The sequence below is a fragment of the Hyperolius riggenbachi genome, chromosome 9 (assembly GCF_040937935.1).
Source record: "Hyperolius riggenbachi isolate aHypRig1 chromosome 9, aHypRig1.pri, whole genome shotgun sequence".
Lineage (NCBI taxonomy): Eukaryota > Metazoa > Chordata > Amphibia > Anura > Hyperoliidae > Hyperolius > Hyperolius riggenbachi.
Window position 1 is genome coordinate 239,481,656 of NC_090654.1, and position 22,880 is coordinate 239,504,535.

The 22,880-nt window shown below is 44.1% G+C and overlaps 1 protein-coding gene across 2 annotated transcripts in view; it reads left to right on the plus strand.

Moving 5' to 3' along the window:
• The first annotated feature begins 45 nt into the window (after positions 1-45).
• The window catches only part of ARID4A (AT-rich interaction domain 4A), a 147,823-nt gene continuing 124,988 nt past the window's right edge, over positions 46-22,880 (plus strand). The window contains exons 1-4 of one of the 2 annotated variants that reach the window (XM_068254197.1): positions 46-181; positions 2,331-2,412; positions 5,297-5,353; positions 17,882-17,992. In XM_068254197.1, the coding sequence (XP_068110298.1) occupies positions 5,348-5,353; positions 17,882-17,992 (117 nt within the window). In that variant the 5' untranslated portion in view covers positions 46-181; positions 2,331-2,412; positions 5,297-5,347. The remainder of the gene's footprint in view (positions 182-2,330; positions 2,413-5,296; positions 5,354-17,881; positions 17,993-22,880) is intronic. The other variant, XM_068254196.1, reaches the window with a different exon arrangement.

A 22,880-nucleotide genomic window follows, 5' to 3' on the forward strand; every position in this document is an offset into this window, starting at 1 on the left:
TCTACATTCGTGTAGCCAATAGAGGCTTGGCAAATTTCAACCAATGGGGTGGTTGAATTTTTCCCCACAGCGTGAAGTTGGACCAATGGTGTTCCGAGAAGGATTGCTTCTGCTCAACAGCTTGTTATTTCGTTGATTGCTTGCAGTTCCGTGCAAGTGGGGAGTTGGAGCAGCCGAGTGTGTGAGTGCAACTTTCCGCGCTAGCGCCGCCGGTGCGGGGGCCGGAGGGGATGTCGGGAATGTTGCTGCTGGTGAAGGTGGGGGCGGGATTCAGGGGCTCCGGGCATCCGGCTCGGCCGAGCGCTGACTTCTCGGCACTGAGTTTGAAGGGATGTGACGGCACTGCCAGTGGAAAGGTAGGCGGGGGAGCAGCAAGAAAGCCCGAGGTAAGGTGGTCGCTGCTAGGGGGGTCTCCGGTGAGTCAAGAGGAGGGGAGATCGGATCACAACTTCCACAAAGGAGCCCTGTGAGGAGGATGCGGGCGGCCGGGTGACACAGTGCAGCAATGGCGACGTGACAGAGCGAGACGGAGACCCGGATCACACAAAGCCTGGCGCCCCCTCTGCTCTACACATCACCAGATTCCTCCTGTCTGTCTCCTGTCATGCCTACACTGATCTGCGTGCCATCCATCCCTGCACTGGTCTGTATCATGCCATCCATCCCTGCACTGGTCTGTATCATGCCATCCATCCCTGCACTGGTCTGTATCATGCCATCCATCCCTGCACTGGTCTGTATCATGCCATCCATCCCTGCACTGGTCTGTATCGTGCCATCCATCCCTGCACTGGTCTGTATCGTGCCATCCATCCCTGCACTGGTCAGTATCGTGCCATCCATTCCTGTACTGGACTGTGTGCCATCCATTCCTGTACTGGTCTGTGTGCCATCCATTCCTGTACTGGTCTGTGTGCCATCCATTCCTGTACTGGTCTGTGTGCCATCCATTCCTGTACTGGTCTGTGTGCCATCCATTCCTGTGCTGGTCTGTGTGCCATCCATTCCTGTGCTGGTCTGTGTGCCATCCATTCCTGTGCTGGTCTGTGTGCCATCCATTCCTGTGCTGGTCTGTGTGCCATCCATTCCTGCGCTGGTCTGTGTGCCATCCATTCCAGCGCTGGTCTGTGTGCCATCCATTCCAGCGCTGGTCTGTGTGCCATCCATTCCAGCGCTGGTCTGTGTGCCATCCATTCCAGCGCTGGTCTGTGTGCCATCCACTCCAGCGCTGGTCTGCGGCGTGCCATCCGTTCCAGCGCTGGTCTGCGGAGTGCCATCCGGTCCAGCGCTGGTCTGCGGCGTGCCATCCGTTCCAGCGCTGGTCTGCGGCGTGCCATCTGTTTCTCTACTCACTGATCTGTGTGACCTCTAGTCCTACTTTAATCTTACTGTACTGGCATACATTCCTCCACTCGCCTTTAGTAGCGTAGATCTGTGTGGCACCTATTTTTTTTACAGGCAATGCCACCACTGGTCTGTATAGCACAGGTTGCCCTACTGGTCAGGAATGGTCTTATTGTCATGCATTCCTCCACTAACCTTAATGGTACTGGTCTGTATGCGATCCATTCCTCCTGGCCATGCCAGCATTGATCTGTATAGCACCCCTTGGCCTGCTGGTCAAGAATGGTTAGATTGGCATGCATTACATCAGTAACCTTTAGGCCACTGGTCTGTACGCCATCCATTCCTCTATTTGCCATGTCAGCACTGATCTGTGTGGCATGTATTCCTTATTTGTTTGTGCCTGACTAGTTACATGTGAAACTCATTTCTATATTTCTAATGCTAGGATTGGTCTGTGTGACATTCATACCTCTACTAGTTATATCAGCTTGGGCCTGTATGACATGCATTCCTTTACTGGCCATGCCAGGACTGGCCTGTATGACATACATTCCTTTACTGGCCATGCCAGGACTGGCATGTATGACACCCATGCCTATACTGTCCTTTCTTGTACTAGTCATGCCAGCACTCTGCCAAGCTAGCTCTGTGTGCTGTGTGACCCTTTTTTTAGCCTTGCCAGCACTAAACTGTGTCCATATTTATTTCTGTGCTTGGCACTGATTTGTATGTGGATCTGTCAAGATCCACAGCGTTGTAAATTGGCACTACTGCTAAAATGAATGTACCTTTGGGTGTCTGCAATCACCTTTGTTCTAATCCTCCCTTTTCTATATGCTTGCGGAGCTTTATGATCTCAGAAGCAAACAGAATGGAGGCCCTGATGTTCTTTTGCAAACTTTTCTGTCCTCCAAAAACCATCCAGAGCGTTTTCAACTGCCAATAATTGTGCTTTTCTTGTCTTCATTTTATTTCCTGGCTAGCGGGCAGAAGCAGGGTGGAGCTCCAAGTCAAAGAAGTGAAGGCCTCTACTTGGTGTGGAGCTCCATGGGCGCGCAGTAAAGGGTTTGTAGTGGTACTTGTAGACTTGTAGATTGGTTCTTGCACTCCCATTGTATCTATACTGTGACAATATGGAAGCCATCAATGTTGACATTGATCTGATAATGCTGCTTGTCAGGTCACTGACCCAGAACCAATGTGCAGATCAGATGCTCTGTCTCCACTCCTATTGGCTGTGTAGGCTTGGGACTCAACCTAGTGAAGCCAAGAGATCAGTGTGACCACCAAGCCTCTTTACTGTGGTCAGCATTGGTAGCCTTCATTATATTACAGTGTAAGCTCCACTTTTAATAGTAGTGTCATTTATAATGCTTTCAGACCCTGACAAATTCACTTCAATGTGCTGACACAGGCTGCTGGCATGGAAGGGTTTATACAAGCTCACACTCTCTGCTTTTGTTTTTTATAAACATTTGATTATAGTTGCTTAAAGGGAACCTAAACTGAGGATTTTGATTTTTCCTTTTAAAATAATACCAGTTGCCTGACTCTCCTGCTGATCCTGTGTCTCTAATACTTTCAGCCACAGCCCCTGAACAAGCATGCAGAACAGGTTCTCTGACTGAAGTCAGACTGGATTAGCTGCATGCTTGTTTCAGGTGTGTTATTCAGCCACTGCAGCAGCCAAATATCGCAGGACTGCCAGTCAACTGGTATTGCTGAAAAGGAAACATCCCTATCCCTCTCAGTTTAGGTTCCCTTTAAAGAGACTCTGTAGCAAAATTTTCAGCCTTAGTTCTTCTATCCTATAAGTTCCTTAGCCTGTTCTAATGCGGTCTGTGTTACTGCAGCCTTTCCTAATTGCACAGTGGCTGTGCTATCTCTGTTATATGATCTAATCTGTTTCGTTCTGTCAGCTCTGTCAGGCTAAAGGTGGGTACACACGTCAGATAAAAGTCTTTGGAAAATGAAAGATCACAGACCAATTTTTCCCCCTTTCATGTAGTATGAGAGCCATACTCTACACAGTCTATTCTATGGAGCTGAACTCCATCAGATAAAAATCTTTGCAAGATGCTGCACACAAAGACCGCTGTACACATGCAACAGATCAGTATCTGCAAAAGATCTGTTCCTGCAAAAGATCAATTCCTGCAAAATTCATTCATAGTCTATATCTGCAGATCTCATACACACCTTGTTTAACTGACAATTATCTGTAGAGCAGATCCACCAGGTTGGATCTTCAGATCGGCAGATAATTGTCTGATCTGCAGATGAATGTCCATTAAACAAGGTGTGTATGTGATCTTTCAGATCTCATAGACTATGAATGCATTTTGCAGGGATTGATCTTTTGCAGGAACAGATCTTTTGGAGATACTGATCTGTTGAATGTGTACAGCATCTTTGTGTGCAGCATCTTACAAAGATTTCTGTCTGATAGGGAGTTCAGCTCCATAGAATAGACTGTGTAGAGTATGGCTCTCATACTACATGGAAGGGGGTAAAATTGGTCTGTGATCTTTCATTTTCCAAATACTTTTATCTGACGTGTGTACGCACCTTAAGGCTTGAATATGTGGAATGTGTAGGGCTGCTTGTGATTGGATAGAAGCGATACACACCCTTTGCAGGCCCCCTGCACACTCTGTATGACTCACACACTCTGCTTATGTGAGCCTATCACAAGCTGGTTAGTTTGTTTGTAAACACTGCCTAAAACTGTTGATTACAAGCCAGGATTGCAGCAGGGAGTGGCAGAAACAGCACAGAGGGGCCCAGGAGAACATAATGAATAGAATGGTATGATTTTTGCTGTAAAAATTTTAGAGTACAGATTCTCTTTAAAGGGACGCCGAGGTGAGAGAGTTGTGGAGGCTGATGTGTTTATTTCCCCTTAAATAATGCACGTTACCTGGCTGTCCTGTTGATCCTCTGCCTCTAATGCCTGGTACACTCAATGAGATTTTCTAGCATATTTACTGTTCGGTTATTTCCAATGTGTCTGATCTGATTTCCACTCGATTTTCCATAGAAGTGAATGGAAAATTGATCAGAAATCAAATTGGACATGTTGGAAATATTCGATCTGGCAGTAAAGCGGCCAGAAAAAAAAATAGCTACATGCTTGTTTCAGGTTTGTGATTTCGACCCTACTGACCAGAAAGATCAACAGGGCTGCCAGGCAACTGGTATTATTTAAAAGGAAATTAATAATGGTAGCTTCCATATGTCTCACACCTCGGGTTCCCTTTAAACCACTTGATGCAAAATGGACTTTTATAAATGTCCTATTTATGCATTAATTAGTGCTAATAGACAAGACAAATAACATTTATATCGCGCTTTTCTCCTGGCGGACTCAAAGCGCCAGAGCTGCAGCCACTAGGGTGTGCTCTATAGGCAGTAACAGTGTTAGGGAGACTTGCCCAAGGTCTCCTACTGAACAGTTGCTGGCTTACTGGTCTCCTGTGTCAGAGGCAGAGCCCTTAACCATTACACCATCCAGCCACTAATAGGACATTTAATAAATGTGCACTCTATCGGAATGCACACGCACGTGTCCCCGTTTTAACCCCTTAACGAATGGCGCGGATAATCTTGTAAATTTAGGAAATCGTGATCTATGCATTGTTACTGTTGGCTGAAAGTAGGCATAACATCCTCATGTATTCCTCATCAATTGACCAGCGTGGTTCATTTATTAAGATGTGCAGTAATGATGTTTGCTGTAAACAACACATGTGCAAGCATTTAAAGAAACTGATATTTCTCTGCACATATATTGTTGCCTGTGATCACACCTCCCCTTCCTTAAATTCCTCCACTGTCTGTTTGCATTTTCACACTTTCCTTGATAAAGTGCATGATTGAACACATGCAATAAGACCAAAGGGGAATGTACTGTATCTAAATTCCTTTTTTTTTCCTCTCTGTCTTTCAGTTGTAGTAAGGGCAAAGCTTCGAGCTGGAATCCCTCAAATAACCTTTGACGATGAAGGTGAGTTATTTCTCGATGTAACGAGTATTAGCTGTGCTTTATACACACATACAAGACATGTCGTCTGGCAGGGATGGAAACCTGATCCCATGGGCAAATACATCACAGGGTTGATGTAGGAGGGAGGGAAAGAAGCCAGCACTGCTAATAGGGTAATTTATTTGGCGAGTAAAAACAGTAGCACTTACAGTCAGCACAGTCGGATGCAGAGCGGGAGGGTGGGCGCCAGGTCTATGTCCCCCTGCGGACGTCCGTTTCGCGCAACAAGCGCTTGTTCACCGCAATGGGGAAGGATGTTACATCCTTCCCCATTGCGGTGAACAAGCGCTTGTTGCGCGAAACGGACGTCCGCAGGGGGATATAGACCTGGCGCCCACCCTCCCGCTCTGCATCCGACTGTGCTGACTGTAAGTGCTACTGTTTTTACTCGCCAAATAAATTACCCTATTAGCAGTGCTGGCTTCTTTCCCTCCCTCCTACATCCATATGTTTGTAACTATCAGCCTGTGCACGCTCTGAAAGGGGATTTAACTGCCACAGTCACATGCTGACCGTAGTCAAGTCCAGACCCTTGCTGCCATCTTAAGAGTGCTGAAGATTCATCTGCTCTACATTTTTACATCACAGGGTTGAGCCTATACAGACGTGTCGCTAGCCTGTATGCTAGCGACGTGTTCTGTTGCTGTGGGTGGGGCTAAGGAAGTAGCGTGGGAGTGACGTTACGCAGAGGGCGTGGGAAGAACAATGCTATTAGCCATTGGTTGGCTAAAGCAATCTGCCAGGCAGATTGTTGGTTGAGGCATCATGGGCACTGTACATATGCTAGATTCTTGGCTTAGATTTGTATAGCTTTAGTTTGAGATCCCTCCTCAGACTGGTTTTGGGTAGAGTGCAGGCAGGTTTGTACTTTTAACATATTTTTATTGGTATCTGTGCCCCTTTTGGTGTGATGCCATTTTCTGGCCCAATGACATCTTGGCTTCCTTGCAAGACCTGAGGCAGGGAATCGGGAAATACTTTTTTAATCATGTTTATTTATTTTTTTTTTAGTTATTGTTGACAGACCTAAATACAGAAGAATTCATATACCATTTAGTTCAGCTTTTGTGGAGACTTGTGGAGTGTGTACTCGTTGGGCAGTTCAGTGTCAGTCTGCTGCCCACGAACTCCATTCAGGTGCAATTTAAATGCAGCCAAATGGCAGCAGTTGTAGCGTTACACATGTCAAGCGCTGACACACAATGGTGCTACCTGGCCGCACAGAGCCACGCAGCTGTGGCAGATGCGACTCCATGGGGGGGGTCGGTGGTCTGCCTGGGAAGCGCCGGTACCGAGCGTTGGCAAGTATCCAACCGGTGCAGGAGAGCAGCAGGCAGGCGGATCATTCACTGCCTGTCAGCTGCCGGTCTAAAATAGACAGAGAATCAGCAGGACAGCAAGTCAATTTTTTAAAGGAAATAAATATGGCACAGTGTTCTCCCCAGAAATGTTTTCCAGCCGGGTGGCATGAAATAGCAGCCGGGTGGGGCAATATGAGAGAATGCAAGGCTGGTGTTTCTGTTGCCAACTCTGCTTATAGCATAGGAGGAGGTGAGCCGATGACAGCCGGGTGCTCATCAAAACTAGCCGGGGTGGAGCACCTGGCTAAGAGAGCCCTGGGAGAACACTGGCAGCCTCCGTTTGCCTTCCCTGGTGAGCCTGAGATGAGGGGGGAGAAAAATGTTATACATACCTGGGGCTTACTTCAGCCGCCTCTATGCAGATCGCTCCCTTGCCGTGGTCCCAAGCCTCCTTACATCCCCTGGTAGCAGCCCCGTTTTCTGCGGCCATCATCCGTACTGCACAGGCGGAGAACGGGGCGGCTCCCAGGGGATTTAGGAGGCTTGGGACCACGGCGAGGGGCCTGGAGGAAGTGTAATGGTACTGCGCCTAGTTGTATCGTTTTGTCAGCAGCAAGTTTGAAATATTGGAGGTGCCCCTCCACAAATAGAGAGTAGGTACAAATCATGAGAAATCTATTCAAACAGCGCTAGGTTACATGTTAAAAATGATCTTACTATAGTTGTTAATTTCTGTAAATACAAATTAAATGCATTCAAACAGTCTCCTCATAGGATCCTACTTGAATGCATATAATTTGTATTTACAGCAAGTATCAACACTAGTAAGATGATCATTTTTTAAAATGTGCAGTGTTGTGTATAATATGTATGTTGATTGATTATTGAATAAAAATCATCAGTATTCACTATTGATCTTATTGGCCTACGTTTGGTCACAATATAGTTCATTAATAAGACAATAACCTAGCACCGTTTGAATATCTTTCTCTTGATTTGCACTTTAAGGTGAACCTGAGGTGAGAGTTATATGGTGGCTGCCATATTTATTTCCTTTTAAAGGACAACTGTAGTGATGTGGATGCTGCCATGTTTATTCCCTTTTTAAAGAGGAACTTCAGCCTAAACAAAGATACTGTCATTAAGTTACCTTACTTATGTTAATTAAAATAGATAGGTAATATAATCTCTTTCCCACCCTGTTTTAAAAGAACAGGCAAATGTTTTATTTCATAAGGGCAGCCATCTTTTTGGTTGTAATGAGGTGACAGGGAGTATAATACACAGTTCCAACTGTCCTGTGTCCTAATCACCCCTCCCAGTGATGCTCTGAACCTTGCTGCATTGTGGGAAATAGCTGTTTACAGCTGTTTCCAACTGCCAAAAAAGCATGCAGCAGCTACATCACCTGCCAACAGTAAAAACGTCACTATGTAATAAATGTCAGAATGTAAATCAGGGGTTTAAAAGATTTTACAATGGGCAAACACTCACTAAATAATTTATACATAATTATTTTAAAAATGAAGTACTTTTTTATTATATTATTTTCACTGGAGTTCCTCTTTAACAGGAAATAAATTTGCCCAACTCTATATCACCTTCACCTCGGGTTAACTTAAAATGATGGCATCTTATCCATGATCCCAATATTCTTTTTAAAATCTTGGTTGACCATATTATACTGATGATCATTTAGAGAAGAGCAAGTAGCATGACTGTCAGCATTCGCTGCTTTCATAGAGGGGAATTCTCTAGGCTGCGATAGAGATTGAGGGCAGCAGAGTTTTTCAGACACTGCTTGCCTCTTGCTGCGGATCTCGATTTTAATAAGTGATGGTAATTGGCTGCAGTGAAGCGTGTGGGCTGTTGCATTCTGTCAATCCATTCAAGTGTCGATCACCAATTTTGTTTACAGGGCCACTATCATGAAAAAATGTAAAATGTTAACATACATGTAAACTTATACTAATAAGTATGTTTCTTCCAGAGTAAAATGAGCAATAAATTACCTTTCTCCTATGTTCCTGTCACTTACAGCAGGTAGCAAAAATCTGACAGAACCAACTGGTTTTGGGCTAGTCCATCTCCTCATGGGGGGGGGGGGGGGAGAAATACAGTATGGCCTGTATTCTTTATTAAGACACTCCCTGAAAAGGTTTTCTAAAAAAGATGCTGCCCAGCCTCCGTGCTCTCTGCACACTTTTTGGCAGTTGGACTGAGCAACTGACATTCACTAAGTGCTTTTGAAAATAACGAGAATCCCCCATGAGGAGATGGGATAGTCCAAATCTGTTGGTTCTGTGAGATTTCTACTATAGCTCAGGATTTATAGCTCCTTTTACTCTGGAAGAAACGTACTTAGCATTTCTGTGTTTACATGTATTTAATAGTATCATTTTCGCGATAGTGGTCCTTTAACTATAGTATGTCGATCAAAGTGCTGATCGTATCTTTATAAATAGGGCCTTATAAAAGTAGAAATTGTAGAATCGAATGTGGAAAACATGAGTTGGGTTTTTTGTTTATTTATTTTTCCTTGAGGCTTTTTAAGTTTCTACAGCAGAAATTTGCTATGGAAATAAAATAACACACATTTGAAACATAGCACTGAACCAGCTAAGTTCGGCACAGCCCTGTGCTGATCCCTTTCAGCCGGCACCGCTTATGTGTCCACTCTTCCCTCCATAACCCACTACAACTCAGAGGGGGATAGTAATCGGCACGAGACCAGAGTTTGTTCAGGAGCAGGGTGAGCTGTTTTATGGCTTCAACTTGCGCCGAGATGGCTCGTGCACTGAGAATGAATAGCACTACTGTTACTTGAATATGGAGCTAAAGTCAATTATTCTAACCCTTCCAATTTGACAAAATATATATATTTTTTTTTATTATCCGGGGGCAAGAAGGGTTTCCTATCTTTTATAGGTGTATTGTGTCCCTTTCATTCCCAGCGCCCTCTGCTGGAGCTCGGTCAGCCTGGTAGCAGTCAGTGTCATCCCTGTGAGTCTCAAACATATCAGGCAGGGATTGTGACTTGCTGCACAGTCGTGGTTTTCGCCTAGTTGCCAAGCAGGTGGGGAGGAGGGCTGATGGAGTGGTGCAAGAGGAACCTCACAGGGTGGGCGGGTTGATTGGGGAGAGCAATGCGCCCGGCGGAGCCGATCCGCCAGGCAGATCGCTTGCTGACAGGCCAAGCGGGGTACGCACACACTATATACTTGATAGACGTAGTCCTAATCATCCTAGGTTAATCTAGCTGGTGTGTGCAGCTAAGGCATCCTTTTTTTTTTTTTTTTTTTAATTTATGTATATGACCCTTTAACCTAAGGGCTCGTTTTCCCTTGTGTTGGTGTGTGTCTTTGACTAAAGCTACGTACACACATGCGACAACGATCGTTCGTTGTGACCGACGAACAAACTTTTAATTGATGAAAGAACGACCTAAGTAAAGTTAGTTTTAAAAGGTGTGTAACGATCTGATCGTTAGAACGAACGTTACATCACGTAAAAGCAACTATTACGCTTGCGCATAAAAATGAAAAGTTCCATGGAGAAATGGTGAAATGCGCATGTCAAGCCTAGTACGAACGATTTTTTCCAACGATGTACTACTTTTGCAAACGATCGTCGTTGGGAAAAATCCGCCAAGCTAGATCGTTCGTTTTGAACGATCTAGCTCGTCCGTCGTTAGACTTAACAGTCGTTGGCTGCTTTTTTTCGAACGATCGTCGTTTGAAACGATCGGGGAACGATCGTTTCAAACGACTATAGTCGCATGTGTGTACGTACCTTAAGTCTGATGTGAGTATGCATCAGAATTCCTCTAGCTGTGGAATGCACGGCTATGGGGATTGACATGGGTAATGTATGGAAATGCAGCCGACCATTTTTTATTTTATCCCCCCCCATACACAAATTTGGAAGAAGTATATTGAATTCAATAGGCTGCGAACCCCATCTGAATTAGTTTGTGGGAAATCGTTTCAAATCGCCACTAGTGGTAATGAGCCCTACAGCAAATTAAGGTCTGCGGTGCACTAGAGAACTTTCAGTAGAGCTTTATGCTAAAACGGCATTGCTGATGAAAGCTTATGGACATGATCCCAGGAGCGATTGTGATTTGCTGAAACTGCAGTCAAGGTGCATGCAGCACTGAGGCCCTGTTCACATTGCGTTCCGCTCGCGGTAGACCTTTTTTGACGCAATTTTTTTTTTCAATTCCCGGCACTTGGGTGGGCGTTGTGTTTTTGTAAAAAGCGCTTTTAATTCACTCCGTGACGCATGTCAGGAAGTGAACGCTTTGACTCGGAAAATAATAAATACAATGAATTTATTCATAAAAACTCGAACACAATCGCTGCACAAAATGATTTTGTTAGCATTTTGCATTTTTCCTATACCTTCCATTGAGGCAAAATCGCCTCAAAAATGGTACATGTGGTGCTTTCCTGAGCGGATTGGAAACTAACCGCTCAGATGTGAACTCTCTCATAGAGAATCATTGCACAAGTCCTTTTAGCGCGATTTTGAAAAATCGCCAGCGCTTAAAACAAAATTCACAAAACTCATATAGTGTGAACGAGCCCTAAGGAGTAAATCGCTCTTTAATTCAGGGAAGGCAGGGCCCAAAATTTCTCCAGAAATCGCTTGGGAAAAACGCTGGTATTAGAGCGCCTTGCAATCGCAAGTGGGTCCTAGGCGCAATGCAAAAACGTTTATGAATATGAACAAGATGCATTTCTAATGGACTTTATAATGTTTAAATATGCAGAGCTTATCATTTAATCAGCGCACTGAATATGCAGGCGTGGTTAAACTATTTGCCATTGTGTTTGTGTAACATGTGTTGTGTTTATAAACTGTCAAAACAGTCATCAGAGTCTTTGTTTGTATTCATCTTGCTGGTAGTAAACATGGCTGGGCAGTTTGACCACCGCTTTTGGTTTTGTTTGTGAATTAATCATAGTAACCTGTGACTTTTCTGTGTCATGAGAATCATGTCCGGTGTTTATTGAGGAACGTGTGAAGCATGCAGGAAATTGCTAGCGAGAGGCGACTCTAGCAAAGAGCACGGCTTGTGAAATGGGCTGGATTAAGCAAGTCAGACATGCAGAAGCTCAGACTACATAAAGAGATTGTCATAATCAGACTCATTGAATTGGCTTCCATTGGTTGGTGGCACCCGTATAGGAAGTTTTGGCTAATTATAATTACCTGGAGAACAAGTTTCTGCTAGTCTGTTGTGGTTGTTTGGTTCTGGAAAGCTTGTCAATGTCCTTTTTTGTTTTGTTTTGTTTGTAGTACAACTGTTTAGGGACAACTATAATGAGAGGGATATGGAAGCTGCCATATTTACTTCCTTTTAAACAATACTAGTTGCCTGGGCGTCCTGCTGATCCTCTGCCTCTAATACTTTTAGTCATAGACTGCGAACAAGCATGCAGCAGATCAGGCGTTTCTGACATTATTGCCAGATGTGACAAGATTAGCTGCATGCTTGTTTCTGGTGTGATTCAGACACTACTGCAGCCAAATAGATCAGCAGGTCTGCCAGGCAACTGGTATGGTTTAAAAAAAAATATGGCATCCTCCATATGCCTCTCACTTCAGTTGTCCTTTAAGTTGTGTTTTATAATTGTAATTGATTACTTTGAGATCAGCTACCTCTCTACTACACAAGATAGTAGATGCTGTTTTTTTGGGCTATCTCTTTTAATATGTTGGTAATTTTTTTTTTTTGTTTTTGTTTTAGAAAGTGTTCTTATGAGTCACTTTTACTTGTTTTGGTAGTTTCTTAGCAAAGTGAGGTTCATTACGCCATATATATTGTATATTAGATGTTTTGTGCCAACTTTAAGAAGCTCTTCTGACAGATGAACATTTGTGTGTTTTTAAAGAGTACATGAGGCCAAATAGACAAGAGCCTGTAAGGAGAGGCTCTGTCTGAATGATTGAGGATTGGGGTCGAGGGGGTAATACTAACCTGTCCTCACGTTTTCTCTTCCGCCAGGTGATTCCTCTGCCTCCCTTTCAGAACAGCCCTGGTTTGTTTTTTTCAAATCGCCACCAGGGCTATCTACACGCCCAGCTGCGTATCCACGGCCCACCCCCAGCTCAGCACCCGGTGTTCTGATTGGTGGCTGCCTAGCTGGGAGGGGCCGTGACTAAGCAGGTGGAAGTTTCCGGATACCTTCAGCAGTCTTTAGAAATGTGGCCACCAGTCGGCACAATAGCCAGGGGGGGAGCGTCACCTCCGCTCTAAAAATTTCAGGACAGGTTTGTACCCCCTCCCACCCTTCAAATCTGTGCTCATTCTGACAGCCTGTCTTTGATGGGCTCTCTCAATTAGAACTCAAGTACTCTTTAATGTGGTGGTCATGATAGAAATATGGAGACCTTCTCTCAGTAATGTCTGCCTGTAATTCAGTTCATCCTGGGATTAAATGACTCGCCTGGAAGGGATATGCTGCACAGGTAGATAAGATTTTCTTACTCATTAGCTGACATACATGGATAAGCCAAACAGAGTGTTGCCCAGCTTCGGGTATCCTATATATTTTTTCTTTATTTTGGAAAGCAGTAAAATCTCCTAACTGGCGTTTCATCGCTTCTCAGGGCTGGTGCACACATAAAAGCACTAGATTAATCCCAAATGCTCAGCATTTTCAGAAGTGATTTTTCTTAGCGATTCCAGGCATGTGCCTGGCGATTTTCTAGTTATGCCTAGTGATTTTTGGCAGGGCTGTGGAGTCGGTACAAAAATCTTCCGACTCCGACTCCTCAGTTTCTGAAACCACGACTCCAACTCCGGGTACCCAAAATTGCTCAGACTCCGAGTCCTCGACTCCGACTCCTTAGTCTAATACTTAACAGGGCTATGGATTTTGTACAAAAATCATGCGACTCCGACTCCTGACTCCGACTCCTCAGTTTCTGAAACCACGACTCCGACTCCGGGTACCCAAAATTGCTCAGACTCCGACTCCTCGACTCCGACTCCTTAGTCTAATACTTAACAGGGCTATGGATTTTGTACAAAAATCATGCGACTCCGACTCCTGACTCCGACTCCTCAATTTCTGAAACCACGACTCAGACTCCGGGTACCCAAAATTGCCCCGACTCCGACTCCACAGCCCTGATTTTTTTGAGCGTTTTAGTTCAGCAATTGTTTTTTTTTTTTTTTTTTTTTTTTTTTTACAGTAGAGCTGGAAGTGTACAGCTTTTGTAAAAAATTATAATAAAAAAAAAAGCTTGGAAAATCGCTCTGTTCTAGCGCTTTTTAGAGCGATTTTTCACTTTCCTGAATTACTTTAGAAATGCTGCAGGAGCCACGTTTTAGGGGAAAAAAAACACATCGATCCAGTGTGATCCATTCCATTCAAATACATCAGCCAAGCGCTTTTCACCTCCTTAGCAGTAATCCCGAGTCAGGCTCGGGACGGAAATCCACAGCTCAGAGCGGTAACCCCGACCTGTATCCATGAGAGGTGTGCAGGGCTTCCGCAGATCTATCTAGCGGTATCATTTTTAGGATCTAAAAGCGTGTAAAAAAAAATAAAAAAAAAATTTGCACCCCTTTCAAACCCTAAAATCCGGAAATAATCATAATGCCAGGGAGGTTAAAAGCACTCAGAAGCGTTCTTGGTGTGCACCAGCCCTCACTTTGGTTTGGGAGGGAAGGGAGGGAAAGCTCCAACAGGGATGCAGACAGCCTTTTCGGGTTTGGTTTTGTTATGATTGGGAAGGGAAGAAGAATTGTAACCTTGTCAAACCTTTACAGCTTCTTTATTCTTATCCAGGGATGGTCAGTGAGGTGCAAATGCTTCCAAGTTGATTCAGGATTATGCGAATGTATGCATCTTGAAAATGGTCCAGTCGTGTTCAACTATTTTTCAGGCTGCATACAACATTTGCATAATCCTGTGTCACCTCTGACTTAATTTCCTCTTATTGGTTATCCATACTTCTCTCCTGTTCATATTACACCCCTTAGAGGTCACAGGGACACAAAGTACAGGATATTCTCAGTAGCAAGCCCCACAGCAGAGGTTTTAACCCTTTGTTGCAGAGTAAAACACACTATAAATGACTTACCCTTTACAAACGCACATCATGGAAAGGACCTATATAAAGATGCTGGCAAGTCTTTCTCCTTGTGTGCACGCTCTTCTGGCAGACTGCGCCACTGCTGTTCACCTAGTGGTTTTGCAAATAAAAATCCTGAAAACCCCCCAGGAGGAGATGACTAGTCCAAAATAGTAAGATCTGTCAGATTTGTATTGCCTTTTGTAAAGGTGCCCATACATGTATAGATTGATGTGTTTGCATCAGTGGGTGGCAATCTATCGTTCCGCAGCCTTGCACTGTTCAATACAGTACAATGGTATAGGCCAGTAATGGCTAACCTTGGCACTCCAGCTGTGGAGGAACTACAAGTCCCATGAGGCATTGCAATACTCTGACAGCTCTAAGCATAACTCGGGGAGGCAGAGGCATGATGGGATTTGTAGTTTTGTCACAGCTGGAGTGCCAAGGTTAGCCATCACTGGTATAGGCCGTTGATGTACTGCCACTCCCGGCGGCGTCTGATCCACGACCCAAATTTTCCTTTTAATTTTAGTGCTATAGATTTCAAATCTGCTGGTCAAAACTGATGCATGTATGGTGTGTAAGTGACAGTGAGATAGGGAAAAGTAAGGAATTTTTCTTTTGTCCTGGACAGATAGATGTACATCTATTTGTTTATACATGTGGAATTAATACATTTTTTTTTTGTAATTATTGTCCACAAAACAAACATTTTAAAGCTATTGTTTGTTTTGTGTGGAAGGAAGATTGGCGTGGTGGTGGGGTGCTCGCTTATGTGAACACGCACGGACGTACATGCGCACGGATACATTTTGCCATCATTGGGCTGGTGTTAATGTGGTTAATACTCAGTATTTCACTGGGAAATATAGTAACCCATAACAACCAATCAAATAATGCTCGCTTGTGTGACCACACTGCACTTTTTAATAATGTTATTGCTTATTTGGATTATTATTATTACTGTCTGCCCTGCCTTATTCTGCTGAGAGGAAAAAAAACACAAAATCCAGGCATTATTATTGTATTAGATTTTTGTGGCTAGGATTTTATCTAGTGCTCTCCCTTTTCCCCTATTAGTGATCTTAGCACACACAGCTTGCTGGTGTGTTCGCATGGTACATATGTAGGTACTAGCAGCTCTTGCAGGATTAGTTAGATGCACTATCTGTCCCAGGGAGGACGGTAAGGCTATGTGCTCCTATTCCTTAGATAGGTTTTAATGCGCCGAATGCGTGCATGTTTGTGCTATGCATGTTACAGGGCCAGAGTTAGGACGCATACGACACTGAGATACCTCTGCGTGGTGTATGTGACTACGCAAGAGACTTTATCCTTATAACGAAGATCCCAGCTTTAAACTTAGCTGTAGGGACAGCATTGATTGCTGCATGATTTTTGTGAATGGATTCGCATGAGGATTTGCATGAGTGTGCGGAAGTTCATTTTGACTTATGCTGAGAGGACTTACAAAGGCCTCTGTGAAACTGCAGCTTTAAGCACTAAAACCACTTAAAAAATGTGTATTCTTAATGAATGGAAATTTGTTAGCAGCAACAATGTAAAACTGTCTCTGCTGTTCCCTCTGTAAGAATGAGGAATGGTTGTTGGCTTTTTTTTTCTTGCGCGGTCCATAGTCTATCTTTATGTGTGTGTGGTTTTTTTTTTGCATGTGTTTTCAAAAACTCATGAAATTCAAATAAGTGTGACCCTAACCTTAAAGGGATACTGTAGGGGGTCGGGGGAAAATGAGTTGAACTTACCCGGGGGTTCTAACGGTCCCCCGAAGACATCCTGTGCCCGCGCAGCCAATCACCGGTGCTCTGGCCCCGCCTCCGGTTCACTTCTGGAATTTCAGACTTTAAAGTCTGAAAACCACTACGTCTGCATTGCCGTGTCCTCGATCCAGCTGATGTCACCAGGAGCGTACTGCGCAGTACACTCCTGGTGACATCAGCAGTAGCGAGGACACGACAACGCAGGCGCAGTGGTTTTCAGACTTCAAAGTCTGAAATTCTAGAAGTGAACTGGAGGCGGGGCCGGAGCATTGGGGAGTGGCTGCGCAGGCACAGGATGTCTGCGGGGGACTATTAGAAGCCCTGGGTAAGTTCAACTCATTTTCCCACGACCCCCTACAGTATCCCTTTAAAGTTCATAAATTGCCTTTATTTGGATCATGTTGTTGCCACTTAGTTCATGCCGGGCCAAGCTCCCATAGACTAAGGTTAGGAGGGGAACGTACCATGCGTGCACCGGCTAACATTACTCCATGGGGCGTAAGAGCACAGGGACTACATGGCAGCAGATCAGTCTTACCTCTAAAGATAACAATCCAAACATTTGTACAGCACTTTTCTCCTGTCGGTCTCAAAGCGCTCAAGAGCTGCAGCCACTGGGACGCGCTCAAGAGGCCACCCTGCAGTGTTAGGAAGTCTAATGCTGGATACACACCATGCGCTTCCGCGTCGAATGCATCCGTCGATACGCGTCGATTCGATTATTTCCAAGCATTTCCGAACGAATTTCGATGTTTTTTAGGTTGATTGCCATGTAAAGTATGGCACATCGACCTAACGATCCATTGAGGCTTGAATCGGACATGTCGGAAATAATCGAATCGATGCGTATCGACGGACGCATCGAACGTGGAAACGCATGGTGTGTATCCAGCATTACCTTGGACTCCTTACTGAATTGGTACTGACCCTAACCAGGATTCCAACTGTGCTCCCATGTCAAAGGCAGTGCCCTTAACCATTACACTATCCAGCCAAGATAGTGGTGGTCTCCTGAAAGGGACTGGAGGCACTGCCCAACTTAGCTTCTTTTGTTCATGGTTTGTAAAGGATAAACCATGAACAATACAAGCTAAATTATTCGGGCAGTGCTAATTATATAGCACTAGTCCTAATATAAACAAAGCAGGTTTTCTGAAAACGGTTAAAAATCCCTTTGTTTCATTTACATGAATAAGTTTCCACCACCCAAATGGATGTATTCCTTTATCATTTTCAGTTGTATCTGTAGTCAAGATGGTTAGAAGACCATTATGTTCCATTTTATCTGTGGTCACTGTTTCTGCTTGTGTTTTCAGGCAGCCGATGAGCCTGCCTACCTAACAGTGGGGACCGATGTCAGCGCTAAATACCGGGGTGCCTTCTGCGAGGCAAAGATTAAGACCGTCAAACGTCTGGTGAAAGTCAAGGTAGGTTTTTTTGTTTGTTTCGCTACATGAAAAATGAGTGAGATCCTTGTGAGTAATCTGCAGTATGTCCTTGCTCGACCTGCATGTCATTTTTTTTTTTATCCTGAGTGTGCCATGACAATATTTATTTTGAAGATGTTGCTGATTTTTAATTACCTTTTATAATGAAGGAAACTGGCTGGCCAGCAGGTGAATTTCATGTCCAGCATGTGTTGTAATTATGATGATGGTGTTGTGTTTGTTAATTATTTATTTATATAGTGCCAACATCTTCTGTAGCGCTGTACATGTAGATACATGAGAAGTTCAAGACACTATCGTAAAGACAATCCAGCAATACAAGGACAGATACATAGTTAATGTGTGCTTTGAGATTTCACTAGAATTGTTACATATATAATAAATTACAACAAAATAAGAAACACTAGGGGAAGGTCTTTGCCCTTGCAAGCTTACAATCTACTGGGTAGTGGGGTGGAGTTAGCAGATAAAGCCATGAGCATCCGTTGCGACCCATAACAAATTGTTTTGGTGTGTTTTGAGAGTGTGTTTGAAGGTTTCTAAGCTTGAAGCATGATAAACGGGCTGTGGGAGAGCGTTCCAGAAAAGAGTTGACACTCGTGAGAAGTCCTGGATGCGGGAGAGAGAGAGGAGGTGGCTAGGCTAGAGTACAGAAGGGTCTCCTGGGAGGAGCAAAGGTTCCGGGCTGGATGGTATCTGGAGATTGAGATGTATGGAGGTGACAACTTGTGTACAGCTTTGTTTGATGGTGTGAGGAGTTAAATGGGATCCTTTGGATGATTTGTAATCAGTGGAGAGATTGACAGAGCGGAACTGCCTCCGAGGAATGAGGAGAGATGGATGAGACGGACAGCAGAATTCAGTAGGGACTGAAGAGGTGCCAGCGTTAGAATGTAGCTGAACTGCACAGCATGAGACGATGAATACACAGTACTGTATTGTCTGTTTTTTTTTGTTTTTGTTTTTTAGCACTATGTCATTCTATTTATCACTGTGTGCAGCTCTTTTGAAGACTGTCTTATGTCAAGTTAACTATCTGCTTCTGTTTAAGAAAAGAAGCTGAAGGTATTTTAGGTCACTTCCAATATGTCAAACATACAAGGTATTGAGCAGATCTGAACTTGACTGGAAAGGAGGAGTCTTTTCTAAGATTTCCTGTTTGCAGCAGAAATCATTGAGAAATCTGGGATAGGTTTGATCAGATGATAGGTTTGTGAGGCTCTGATTGGCTGTGATCACTTCATGCTTTAGCTTGCACTGGAAACAGAAGTGACGTGAACATGGCTAATGTCTGAGGCCTCTTGCACACTGCACGCGATTCCGATTCCGCTTTTTAATCAGTTTTTACATCCGATTCAGATTCCGATTTGCAGTGTGCAGGGAGCAAACTGCAAATCAGAATCTGAATCGGATGTAAAAACTGATTAAAAAGCGGAATGTGCAAGAGGCCTGAGTCTTACAAACCTGTCAACCGATAACCTGCTTCTCTGTGAGAAGGGCAGTGGAGTTGGAGTCGGAGCAATTTTGGGTACCTGGAGTTGGAGTCAGTGATGTAATTAACGTTGGAGTCAGATTATTTTTTGTACCAAATCCACAACCCTAATAAGTATTAGACAAAGGAGTCTGAGTCGGATCCTGGGGGGCCGGATCATACATAAAATGATGTAGGGCTGGGTCAACATACTTCAGACTGCTTGGGGCTGGAACATACATAAAGTGATTGATATTGCAAAACATTACATTGAATCTAGGTATTGATTTCCCCCAATCATGCCTGGAGGAGACCTCCCAGCAGCAGCCTTCAGTCATGCGGCGCCCGGAGAACGTCTTTGTGCACAAGACAGTGAAGCATAGCCAGGTGACAACCTGTTTACCAGCAGTGTCACCTGATGCAGAATTGAATTGGAAGCCAGCGAATTACTGCTCTCTGGCATCTTCAGTATGTGGATGGGTGCTGCCGGCACTGCTGTTCTATATGTGGGCCACCTATATTTAAAGGTGCAGTGGGCCGCATCTATAAGTTGTACATTGTGTTTGGGGGCCAGTGAAAAAGCCTGGGGGGGGGGGGGGGACCATTCGGCCCGCGGGCTGTAGTTTGATGACCACTGATCTATACTGTCGTCCTACTGGGGGACTTAGGAAAAATAAAAGTGGAAAAAAAATCCAATCCTCCCATCATGCCCGGTTCTAGGGGCGGGTGGGGCTTTGCCCGGAGCACAGTGGCAGGGGGGGGTGCAGTGGAGGTGGGAATGCGGACTTTGTCAGTGTTTACGTTCACTTACCTCCCCTTTATATTTTGATCTATACTCTAACCATCCACCTCTGGACCCATGCATAACCTTAATCTTCCCCCTCCTACCCAGTAACTAACTCAAACTTACCCTTACATTAAGCATAACTGTAACCTTGCTGCACATGTCAGAAATATATCATTTATGTCCTGACCTGGGTCTTGTCCTATTGGTGCACATTTTCTCTCTTAGTACAGATCTACAGCCTAATCTGTAGGTACAATTTTGCACTGTAACAGGCCCACAGGGTCAGCGTTTAGGGCTCTTTCACATTAGGGCAGATTTTCTGCGTTTCAACGCAAAGGGTAAAGTTTGCGTTACCCAAGGTGAAATGAAAGTCCATAGACTTTCATTTTAGCTTTCACATATAACGCAGCCTTTTTGTGCGTTGCGTTACACTGCACCCAGGCGCAGTTTTTTGGCCGACGCTAGCTTTATGCGTTACAATATTAGTCAATGTAAAACGCACACTATGCGCGTTTTTAATCCGTTAACGCAGGCAATCAGTCCCAGAATGCAACAGAGGAACAATGTAGTAAGTTGAAAACTAAAAGAAAAAAAAATTACCTGCGTTTTTCTATGTGCTGTAACGCATTGAAAACGGATTAAAAACGCACACTCACTGCAGTGCAACGCATATCAAAACGCACTAAAACGCATACAACAAAACGTATGCTTTGAGCGTTCTCCAACGCAAGCTCTGATGTGAAAGAGCCCTTATGAAACCACTGACTCCAGGTACCCAAGAGCTGCATCATTTGCAATATTATGAATTCTGCTACACAATTTTTTTTATGGAAGCGAAAAACACTTCCGCGGGAACTAGTTCTTTGGTTAACTTGGTTTCACAGTTTAGGTTCCTTTCAAAGGACTAATTTACTCGAAAGTGCGTTTTTCGCTTGTATTAAAAAAAGAGAAAAAAGTGTTTTCTTTTCTTAACCTTTTTTCCATTGCATTGTGGTGCAACTGAGAAAATATCGCAACACGATACAGTTGTATTTCAATGGCAATGGCACTTCCACACTGGTGTTTTTGTAATGCGCTGTAATTCTTTCCGTTGGAAAACCTTGCATCTTATAGTGTGCTGCCTATGCAGAATTAACACACATAAACAAACCAATGTGAGCCCTGCCTAAATCTTCTTCATTCAGTATTGTCAGTGTATAGCAGGAACTAGAGATAAGTGCCTGTTTCAGAGGAGCCTGAGGCTGCATGATTTCATGTAAGATTATGCCCAGGTTTCAAGTTCTGCAAGTATTCAGTGACTTTTCTCAAGTCAGTAAGGCTTTCTTCATATACACCATTCAGAAAGCAAAACTGGAAAAGGGAGATGCAGATTAGCTGCAGAGGAGGAAGAAAGAGGCGGGAATGATTATATGATCGATCATTTCGCTGGGAATATGGAAAATGGGCAGAGTAAGTTTAAGTGGGTGGAGCCAAAGTCTTTATCTTTGTGGTTGTCCGAAATTCTGTACTGAACTTCCTCTCTGCTCTAAAAGATAAGCAACAGCATAAAAATCTTTAAAGAAAAACATATCTTTGTAACAGCTGATGCAAATCCTGCAATCAGTCTGCAATGTGTCTACTTCCTGCTTTCATGGAAGCAGACACATTAACATCCTGTGCTTTCAAATGAGCTTATCTGCTGTGGCAGTCAGCTGACATGGGGAGAGATCTAATCACAACTTGTGATTAGACACAGATCAGGGAGAATTGCACAGGCTGAACTCTCTAAATACATACAGGGTGCATTTCTCTCTGTTTTTCCTTTTTGTCCTTTGCAAGAGTTCAGGTCCACTTTAAGGGAAAATAGGAATAGGGAGGGTACGGTCCGAGTAAAATAGAAGAAAACTATTTTATTACTAAAATATATTTTTTTTTTATTGTAGAATATTAGTAGCATATCAAAATATAGAAAGTGTATCTGAAGGGGAAAAAAAGTGCCCCCTTACCTCCGGAGGGGGAAGCTTCCCTGTCCTCCTCAAAGGGGAACTGGTGCTGGGACCCCTGAAAATGTCCTTGTCGCTGCTTGTCGGTGGTGCGCACAGGCACAGTAGTGACTTTCCAATGGGCTCTGGTGGTAATTACTGAGTCCGATTGGGTCCGCTCTTATGCCCAGGCAGATTTGGTCCCTAAGTTTTTGATGATCAGGAAAAGTGTTTTTTCTTGTTTGAGATTTGTCAGCAGACTAATATTACCCCATATATGTATTTTTTGGACTATAAGACTCTTACAAGACTTTTTCTCCCCTCAAAATGGGGGGGGGGGGGAGTCACTGCGTCTTATAGTCCAAATGCAGGGAGTTCCTGACTTGTGAACGCCTTCCAATATGAACCTCCAACCCACCACAATGTCTGGGTCTCCCTGTGCTGTGCCCATGCAGAGGAGGACACGGGGACAAAACGAGGACAAAGGGGCGTAGAGGAGGACCAAAGGGGACACAAAAGGGCATAGAGGAGGACAGAGGCAGACACATGAGGTACAAAGGGGGCATAATCCACAAGATTCCCCTTTACCATGGATGCACCAAGCTTAGTATACATATATTATTTCCCATGATTTTTTTTTTCTGTCCT